General features: G+C 53.6%; 1 protein-coding gene across 1 annotated transcript; it reads left to right on the top strand.

Moving 5' to 3' along the window:
* The first annotated feature begins 2736 nt into the window (after positions 1 to 2736).
* On the top strand, positions 2737 to 3297 carry LOC105050057 (uncharacterized). Its single transcript, XM_010929912.1, has one exon. The coding sequence runs from the start codon at positions 2737 to 2739 to the stop codon at positions 3295 to 3297; it is 561 nt and encodes a 186-aa protein (XP_010928214.1).
* Positions 3298 to 10673: the final 7376 nt, after the last annotated feature.

Raw genomic sequence — 10673 nt, 5'->3', positions numbered from 1 at the left:
ACTTAAATTTAATTTAAAATTTAAAATTAAAATTATATGTCGGACGTGTTATTTTAATTTTTCGGATGGACTCGCACCTTCAAGATATTGTTTCATTTTTTGTTTTGTTAGTGCTTTTTTTTTTTTTATTTTCATACCGGACATTCAGAAGCACGAGTGGAGGCCGAGATCGAAGAGGGAGGGGATGGGGGCTGTCGATCAGCTGGGGCAATGATCGGGTGGTGAGGGTGGTGGGGTGCGGTGCCAGGGTGTGGGCGTAGCGGTCAGAGGAGAGTGGAGGGAGTTTCAGGGAGATTTTGATATTCGCATGGACAGCTGTCGGGGCCCCGAGGAGAAAAGAGGTGGGATAGTGATCGTGCAGAGTTAGAGGCAGACTGTGGGTGCGATACAGACGATCATAGCAGAGGGACGAAATGTAGAAACGAGCGCAAACAGCTGCGACAGCGGGATGGAACCGATGTGGGGCCCACAACAGATGATCGAGGGTGGAGCTGTAGAGAAAGATCAGCTGGGGGGGGGGGAGGTGGGAGGAAAAAAAAAAAAAAGAGAAATGAAAAAAAAATAAATAATAAATTTTTTAATTATTATTTTATAAATAATAAAATATTATTATTTGATTAATAATAAATTATTATTATTATTATTTGATTAATAATATTATTCTAAAATATATTTACTACTAAAAATAATAATATATTTTTAAATATTAATAATAATTTTTTTTCTCCTCGTTTCTCCCTTTCCTTCCTCCCACCGCCCCTCCGACCTTCCTCTGTCGGTAGCCAACCCGCATCCACCCCTTCTGACGCACCACCCACGGCCCTGCACCCCTCGCCATCCTCTATGCTGTTCCGCCCCTCTACTGCGGTCATCCAAGCCGATCCACCGCGGCCCCACCCCACCGCCGTCTGCGCTGTGCCCGCCGTCCAACCTCAGCTCCGTGCGACGACCACCCGTAGCCCAGCCCCCCTCCCCTCGTTGTCCTCCATGCCGTCCGTGCCACTGCGCGGCCATCCCGCCTTTTTGCCGCAGCTGTCCGCACCCATTGTCCACCCTCAGCTTTACGCGACTACCACCTCACCTCCCCTCTCCTCCGAGCCCTGATGGCCATGCACGCCAACACAAAAGTCCTCCCCTTCACAACCACCTCCACCCTCCCCTGGCTCACACCCCATACCCCCCGGCACCGCAACCCACCACCTCCACCGTCCGATCATTGCCCCAGCCGACCAGCGGCTCCCCTCCCTTCCCTTCCCGATCTCGACGAAGCTCCCATCATACCCCCAGTTGTCCGATGCGAAAATAGAGAAAAAAGAGAGCTCAAATGAAAAAAAAATAAAAAATAAAAATAAAACTGCATTTCGAAAAAGTGATTTCATCTGAAAAATTGAAACCGCATGTTCAATATACGATTTCAATTTTAAATTTTAAATTAAATTTAAATTTTAAATATTTTATTTATATTATTTAAAATCGCATGTTCAACATGCAGTTTCACTTCATCAGTGTCATCTCATCTAAACTATCATATTTTTAAAAAATAAGTTGGGAAAAAAGTTAGATTGAAAAATAAATATTAAAAAAAATAATATTTAAAAAAAAACGTCAAGTTGACACAGAAATACCGGCCTGCAAGGTCTCCCTCTAAAAAATATGTGGCTACAATATATATATATATATATATATTTAAACAGTGGTCTCTACAGTGACAGGATCTCCATGTGCTCGCAGAAGCTCCACTTAACACGCCGCACGCTTGTAGAATGCCTCCGCCTCTCCATCGTCATCGCACGTTGTTTCGCAAGCACGATCGAGGATTGGAGCAATGATGAAGTAGGAACTCAAGAATCAGTATGGCAATATATAGAATTGTATAGAATTATAATCTTAGATTACCTGATCCATTCCATGTGTGGATAAAAGGATAGATAAAGTATATACTATACAGATCCATATAGAACCATAATTGGTGGCCAGAATATTTCACCATAGGTACAGCGCACATGGATAAAATAGAAGGCCGCTAATAAGGATCCATTATTAGAAAGAAGCCATTTCTCAATTAACATTAAGGTAACTTATCTATAAGTTGAGATAATGCAAAAAATATAATGGAAAACAAACCATAAAACATCACTACACATGCTACCTATATGTTTTTTTTAAAAAAAAAAAATTGAAATATTTATATAATTTTAAGATATTTAGCCGCTTCAAGCCTCCCTCGTAATTGAGACTCTTGAGAATGGAAAGAAGAAAGAAAATACCCAACGCAAATGTCCAACCATCCTGTTCGATCGCTCTAAGCCTCCCACCCAGTTGGACCGCTAGGAATCGAAAAATAGAGGAAAAAGAGGGAACATTGAAAAAATCTAAATCAATTTATTTTATTATATATTTTTTATAATTTTAAAATTAATATTTGAGTATCTAGAGATTGGATATATTGGGAGTTAGGATTCGTAAGGAAATCTCATATTTTATGATCCTCAATGTTATGATATAGTTTTTGCATTATCTTTATTTATATATATAGATTAATAATCAAATTATATAAATCTTATGTGCTTTTTGTTTTTATCCTTCATTTTTCTCATGCCTTGCTGGTCAGGATACGCCGGTAGCTACATCACAGTATTGAAGGCATCCACCATGCCATCATCTTCTATCCTCGAAAAATTATACCCCACTCTCACTATAACTCCAAGTACTTCTCTCTCTCTCCATCCATCCCTCATGATTGAATCCGACGACTCTAGCACCCACCTCAACCAATCCTCCTTCACCTTGCTCTGTCGCCACAGCTACCTCATCTTGGGCTGTGCCTGCCTCCTCCTCATCCTCAGCATCGTCGTGCTTGTTCTCTACTTCACCCTCTTCAAGCCCCGCGACCCCATCATGAAGCTCATCTCCACCTGCATCGAAGGCGGCTCCCCTCGTGTCACTCTCCTCGTCATTCGCATCGAACTCAACATCACCCTCGAGTTCGAGGTCTTTATCCACAAACCCAACTATGCCGCCTTGGACTATGCCAAGGGCCACACCATCCTCCTCTATCGTGGCACCCTTATTGGCGACACTGATGTGGAGCCTGGCTGGATGCCACTGTGGGGTGATGGACACGTACATGTCAATTTCAATGTTGAGGCCGATCTACTCACGACGAAGCTCTTAAGCCTGATTGCGGACATGGCCGCCGGCGAGGTGGGGTTTGATTTGTCGACGGAGATCTCCGATCGGGTCATCTTCTTGAGCTTCATCAAGCGCCACGCACCGACGGAGGAACAGTCATGGTAGGGGGAGATGAGTGGTCCTCTCTCTCTCTCCATCGCGTGGAGAAAAGCACAGATGCCAGATCGGATTTTTTTTTTTTTTTTGATTTGTCCATGTGGTTTTCTCTCTTTTATCCTACAACTCAATATATGGGACGGAGGCTTCTTCGTTGAAAGAACTCTATTTTTATATATATATGTTGGGGAATACCCGCTGCCCGACCGACTGCCGGAGGGCCCGACCGACTGCCGGAGGGCCCGACCGACTGCTGGAGGGCCCAACCGACCGGAGGGCCCGACCGACTGGACGGCTCGACCGTCCGACCGCCTGACAGCCTGACCACCCCCGTTGGACGACTCCGACTGGCCGATAGGCCGACCGAACGTCGGTCGGGGCGACCGACTGACGGGAGCCACCAGCGGCTAATCGCCGACTTGGGGTGTGTCGGGCGTATCCATCCCGACCGACTGAACCCGGGGGGCCTGAGGCCCGACTTACATAAAGCTCGCCGACCGACCGGAGGAACCCGACGCCACTCCGCTGGCTGCCGACCTAGGATCGGCTGACTCCTCTAACCGCCGTACAGCCGCCAGACGTTGTCAGCTCTGACACGGACATGCGGCACAGTTACCTAGGGGCATTGTCCCGCCCGGGGCCGGGTCAACCCTGGCGATTAGACGGCTACACGGCGACATGACGTTTTCACGGCGGCTCTGACAGTCTACAGTGAGTTGACAGTTCCTCACTTGTCCGCGCCATTAATGACGGCGCCATACCGTGCTCCACTATATAAACCGGGGAAGGCAACAGTGCAAGGGGTCGATCCGCCCGTCTCTCCCACATACGCAGGCTCGCTCTTCTCTCTCTCTCCCTCTCTCTTTCTCAGAGCTCTCTGTCTGCATTTCACTGTTGCCCAGTCACCTCTCTGACTTGACCGTCGGAGGGTCCCCGCCGGAGCCGCCTCCGGTCAGTGCGGACTTCCTTTTGCAGGTGCACGCTTCCCGGCGATCGGGCGACGAGGCGATTGGCCGCAACAGATTGGCGCGCCAGGTAGGGGAACGCATGACGAAGACGAGAGCTCAACGATCGAGAGTCACTGGGTCGGCCAGGCGTTCTTCCCGCCGGGAAGAAGCCTCCCCGCCCCACCGGCGGTGGAGCCTAGCTCTCCGCGCCCTGCAGTGACCACGGAGGTCCAGATTGCGGCCATCGTGCGGCAGATGACCGTACTGACCGACGCAGTCAAAAGCCTCCAGCAACAACCGGCAGCCCGACCTATGCCTTCCAGGAGCAGCCGCCGACGGCCGCGCCGGCCCCTGTCGCCTCCATGCGAGCGCTCCCACGGAGAGGAGGAGGGGCGACCACGGCGCGACGATCGACGGTCCCAGCGGCCCTCTCCTTCCCCGTTGGAACGGGCGAGGAAGGAAAAGCGGCCGCGCACACCGTCGGCCTCTCTTTCAGAATCCTCCGGAGGCTCCACCCCTGGGGTCTCCCAGCATCGACGAGCGGACGACTACGAGCGATGGTTCGAGGAGATCGACCGCCGACTCGCCCAACTGCAGATGGACGGCCAGAAGTCTTCGAACGACGTCGACTTCCAGACCGCCCAGCCTCTCTCTCGACTGGTCCTCGACGAGCCGATTCTCAGTCGGTTCAAAATGCCGAACGTGGAGCCATACGATGGCTCCACCGACCCAGTCGACCACCTCGAGAGCTACAAAGCTCTCATGACGATTCAAGGAGCAACCGACGCTCTTTTCTGCATCGGCTTCCCCGCGACGCTCCGCAAGGCTGCCAGGGCTTGGTACTCCGGTCTTCGATCGGGCAGTATCCATTCCTTCGCGCAGCTCGAGCACTCGTTCGTGGCCCATTTCAGCACCAGCCGAAAGCCGCCGCGAACGTCGGATAGCCTTTTCTCCCTCAAGCAGGGGGAAAACGAGACGCTCCGACACTTCGTGGCGCGATTCAACGCGGCCACGCTTGAGGTCCGGGACCTCAACGAAGACATGGCGGTTTCAGCCATGAAGCGGGGCCTGAGGTCGTCCCGATTTACTTATTCTCTGGACAAGATCCTCCCCCGAACATACGCCGAGCTACTGGAGCACGCGTACAAGTATATGCGCGCGGACGAAGGGGCGTCCGACCGACGCTTGGTCGAGCCCAGAGGTCCGAAGGAGAAGCGGAGAAAAGGTCGGGAGCCCGCCGAACCAAGCAGGCCCCCGGCCAATAGTCGGCTTTCTCCACCCCGACAGATCCAAAAATCACCCCGCCGACAGACTCCGAGGCCGGTGCGTCCCAGGTATGACTCCTACACTCCTCTCTCCGCTCCCCGTACGCAGATCTTGATGGAGATCGAAGGAAAAGAATACCTGCGACGGCCTCCGCCTCTGAAGGCAAAGGGCCTCGACCATCGGAAGTAATGCCGGTTCCATCGGAGCCACGGCCACGACACCGAGCGATGCATCCAGTTGAAGGATGAGATCGAAAATCTCATCCGCCGGGGGTATCTCGGCAAGTTTCGAAAGGGTCCGCCGACCCGACCGACTGCCGATCGATGCCCCCAGCCGACTGAAGAGGCGCCGACTAACCAGCCGACGGCTGGAGTCATCAACATGATCTCCAAGCGGCTGGGATCGGGGACGTCTACAGGCGGGGAGCCGACGAAAAAGCTGCGCCCGGACGATGTGATCACCTTCTCAGAAGACGACGTTCGGGGCATCCAGACTCCCCACGACGACGCTGTTGTTGTGTCGGCGACAATAGCCAATTATGATGTAAAACGAATTTTTGTTGATAATGGAAGTTCGACAAATGTTTTGTTTTACTCGACCTTCTCCCGAATGCGACTACCAACTGATCGGCTTAGTAGGGTCTCCACGCCCTTGATCGGCTTTGCCGGAGACACCATCACGACAGAAGGAGAAATCACCCTGTCCGTGACGGTCGGTACTGAACCACGGCAAAGCACAGTCTCTCTCATTTTCGCGGTCGTCCAAGTTCCTTCGGCCTACAACGCCATACTCGGGCGACCCGGATTGAACGCCCTCAGGGCGATCGTCTCGACGTACCATCTCCTTGTTCGGTTTCCGACCAAAAATGGAGTCGGGGAGATGCGCGGAGATCAACAGCTCGCCCGACGATGCTTCCAAATCTCCGTCCAAAACGACGAGACAAAGGATCCCCTGACAATCGACAAACTGGATCAACGGGAGGAGGAAGAGCGGGGTTCGCCGGCCGAGCAGCTCGAGGCGATCCCGATAGGAGAAAATCCCGACAGAAAAGTTTGGGTCGGGTCTCAATTGCCCGACACCGAACGCCATCGACTGGCGGAGCTGTTGACGGCCAACGCCGACATATTTGCATGGTCGGCGGCAGATATGTCGGGCATCCCTCCAGAAATAATTACTCACCGACTCAACATCGACCCGACAATGAAGCCGGTGAGGCAGAAGAAAAGGTCCTTCGCCCCAGAAAGGCAGAAGGCCATCGACGAAGAAGTGGACAAGCTGCTCGAAGCAGGCTTCATTCGGGAATCCACGTATCCCGACTGGCTCGCCAATGTCGTCATGGTCAAGAAAGCCAACGGGAAATGGAGGATCTGCATCGACTATACCGACCTCAACCGAGCATGCCCGAAGGATAGCTTTCCACTCCCGAAGATCGACCAGCTGGTGGATGCGACGTCCGAATTTCGACTGCTCAGCTTCATGGATGCCTTCGCCGGGTACAATCAGATCCGAATGGCGCCTGAAGACGAGGAGCACACCGCGTTCGTGACCCCCAAGGGCCTCTACTGTTATCGGGTGATGCCCTTTGGATTGAAGAATGCCGGCGCCACCTATCAGCGACTCGTCAATAAGGTCTTCAAAGACCAGATCGGGCGTAACATGGAGGTGTACGTGGACGACATGCTGGTAAAGAGCACGCAGATCCCGGACCATGTTCAAGATCTCGAGGAGACCTTCCGCACCCTTCGACGACACCGAATGAAGCTCAACCCGACCAAATGCGCTTTCGGGGTGACCTCAGGGAAGTTCCTCGGATTCCTCGTTTCTCAGAGAGGGATCGAGGCCAACCCTGAGAAGATAAAGGCAATCCTCGACATGCGTCATCCGAACACCAAGAAGGAGGTCCAACAGCTGAACGGAAGAATCGTCGCTCTTAGCCGATTCATTTTCTGATCAGCTGAAAGGTGCCTCCCGTTCTTCAAGACCCTGCGCCAGGCGAACGGTTTCTCTTGGTCGGATGAGTGCGAACAGGCCTTTGAAGACCTGAAAAGGTACTTGGCTTCCCCGCCGCTGCTCGTGAAGCCGCAGGTCGGGGAGACCTTGTATCTCTACTTGGCCACATCTTCTGAGGCGATCAGCTCGGTGCTCGTTCGGGAAAACGAGTGTCGGACTCATCAGCCCATCTACTATGCCAGCAAAGTGCTCCACGGCGTCGAAGCCAGATACTCGGAGACGGAAAAGATGGTTTTCGCCCTGACCGTCTCCGCACAACGGCTCCGACCATACTTCCAGGCCCACGCCATTGTGGTACTCACCAACCAGCCCCTGAGGGCCATACTGCGCCGACCCAACACATCCGGACGACTCGCTAAGTGGGCGATGAAGCTTAGCGAGTTTGACATTCAGTACCGGCCAAGGCCTGCCTTAAAGGCCCAGGTCCTGGCCGACTTCATCGCCGAATGCCCGACGACCGACCAAGGGTCGGGAGCTGAAGGCCCGGGACGAGATTCGGTCTCTGAGCCAGACCCGATCTCCACCTAGGTACTCCACATTGACGGAGCCTCCAACGCTCAGGGAAGTGGGGCCGGGCTCCTGCTCACGAATTCGGATGGGGTAGTCACCGAATACGCCCTCCGGTTCGACTTCGAGGCCTCCAACAATCAAGCCGAATACGAGGCACTCCTCGTGGGCTTGAGGATGGCGAAGGAGCTGGGCATCGACAGCCTCCGGGCATTCTCCGACTCTCAGCTGATCGTGGGGCAGGTCAAGGGCGACTTCGAGGTGCGAGATCCGACCATGATCAAGTATCTTCAGAAGGTAAAGGATCTCGTGGCCCGCCTCGAGTATTTCGAGATCTCCCACATCCCCAGGACGGAGAACGCCCGTGCTGATGCTCTCTCCAGATTGGCAACGTCGGCCTATGATTCTTTGGGTCGGACGTTCGTCGAAAACCTCCAACAGCCGAGCATTGATCGGGTCGAAGAAGTGCAGCAGCTAACGTCCGAACCAAGTTGGATGGACCCGATCGTCCGGTACTTGTCCGACGGGACCAGTCCCGAAGATCCCGCGGAGGCCAAGTGACTCCGATGGTCGGCGTCGCAATATGTGATCATGGACGGCCGACTCTACAAGAGGTCGTTCTCCCTCCCTCTGCTCAGGTGCTTGGGACCGACCGACGCCGACTACGCTCTCCAAGAGGTTCACGAAGAAATTTGTGGGAATCACTTGGGGGGCAAGTCCTTAGCCTTCAAGGTCTTGCGACAGGGCTACTACTGGCCGACCATGAGGAAGGATGCGGCGGAGTTGGTCCGAAGGTGCGAGCCATGCCAGAAGTATGCCAATATCCAGCACCAACCGGCCAGCCAAATCACTCCCATTTTCGCTCCATGGCCCTTCGCTCAGTGGGGAGTCGATATTCTCGGCCCCTTCCCACCGGCGTCAGGCCAGAGGAAGTTCATCGTTGTCGCCATCGACTACTTCACGAAGTGGGTCGAGGCCGAGCCCTTGGCGCAGATCACCGAGCGGAAGATGGAGGACTTCATCCAAAAGTCCATCATCTTCAGGTTCGGATTGCCGCACACCATCATCACCGACAACGGACGGCAATTCGACAACCAAGACTTCAAAGGCTTCTGCGCCAGGTTCCACATCCGTCACCGACTAACTTCAGTCGGGCACCCACAATCCAACAGCGAGGTTGAGGTGACGAACCGAACCCTGCTCCATGGACTCAAGACCCGACTGAACGAAGCCAAAGGTCTCTGGGTCGACGAGCTGGGCTCCGTCCTGTGGGCTTACCGAACGACCCCCCGCGTCCCGACCGGAGAGTCGCCGTTCAGTTTGGCCTACGGGACAGAAGCTATGATCCCGCTCGAGATTGGCCTGCCATCTTCAAGGGTCGAGCAGTACCGCGAGCCGGACAACTCCGAAAGCCGGAGGGCCGACCTAGACCTTCTCCCCGAACTGCGAGATGAGGCTCAAATCCGAATGGCCTCATAGCGACAGAGGGTCGCCCGGTATTACAACGCCAAGGTCAGACCAAAGCTCTTTAAGCCTGGCGACCTAGTCTTGAGGAAGGCAGAAGTGTCGAAGCCCTTGGACCAAGGGAAGCTGACTCCCAACTGGGAAGGATCCTACAAGGTTGCTGACACCTTCGGGCCGAGGGCCTACCGGTTGGAGACCCTTGAGGGGAAGCCCATTCCCCGGACTTGGAACGCCGACAACTTGAAGCTGTATTACCAGTGAATTCTGTAATTCAATCGTCGGAATACAAGTTCAGTTTGAAAAATCGGAGTTCTAACTCTTCGACTACTGATCGGCGCTCAGCCCCGACGCATCGACGCGGACCTGGCACCGACGACACATCGGCCCCTTACACGGACCGATGCATCTATGATGACGGGAGTTCATACTCCTTCTACGGTCAAATTTTCGGACAGAATCCATCGGCCGACTGGCCGATCGGGCCCCGACCGAAGAAAGGCTAAAAGCCCACGCGGCTATTGCCGCGACTTCCGACCAGGCTACGGCCGATCGAGGGATATTCGGCTTACCACCGTCTATCACATGACGCGACCTTAGTCGCACCCACTACTCGCCGACCGACCTACGGCCGGCTGAACGACACTCGGCTTGCCACCGTCTGTCAAAGGACATGAAACCCGATGCAAGAGCATGGGGACCCGACTTACTATCGTGCCCCCGACACTGCGCCGGACGATGATCGACTAAGTGCATCTTCGGAGGTCCGGCTGCCGAACCTTGGCAGGTTCGGTCGGCTTCCGACTCAACAGATGGACCCGACTGGCAACTTCGACTACCCGAAGCTGACCTAAAGTCGGGACCCATTCCGCTTTCAGGGCTATGCAAGTTGTCGGAGTCCTACCGACTCACGTGAGTTAGTGGCTTACTTAAGTTAGCAACTAAAGTTCGACATCGCAGCAACGGTCGGCATTACAAACAAGAAGGAAAAGAAGAAAATTTCATTCATTGATAAAAGGAAATTACAGAGTCGGGACGAAGCCCGATTACATGTATTTTCAAAAAAGACAAAAATAAAGATGGTCGGCAGGGCCGATCACCCGTCCTGGTCGATCTCTTCGACCGACGGAGGATCGGGGATGATCGGCGTCTCGGCAATAAGCGACGCTTGGTCGGCCGCCGAGGGATGGGCTT

This window comes from Elaeis guineensis, chromosome 8 (genome assembly GCF_000442705.2).
Source record: "Elaeis guineensis isolate ETL-2024a chromosome 8, EG11, whole genome shotgun sequence".
Classification (NCBI taxonomy): domain Eukaryota; kingdom Viridiplantae; phylum Streptophyta; class Magnoliopsida; order Arecales; family Arecaceae; genus Elaeis; species Elaeis guineensis.
This window is presented reverse-complemented; position numbering and strand designations above follow the sequence as displayed.

What these genes read in the sequence shown, in the direction of transcription:
- LOC105050057 (XM_010929912.1), top strand. Translation starts at nt 2,737, where the DNA reads ATGATTGAATCCGACGACTCTAGCACCCACCTCAACCAATCCTCCTTC.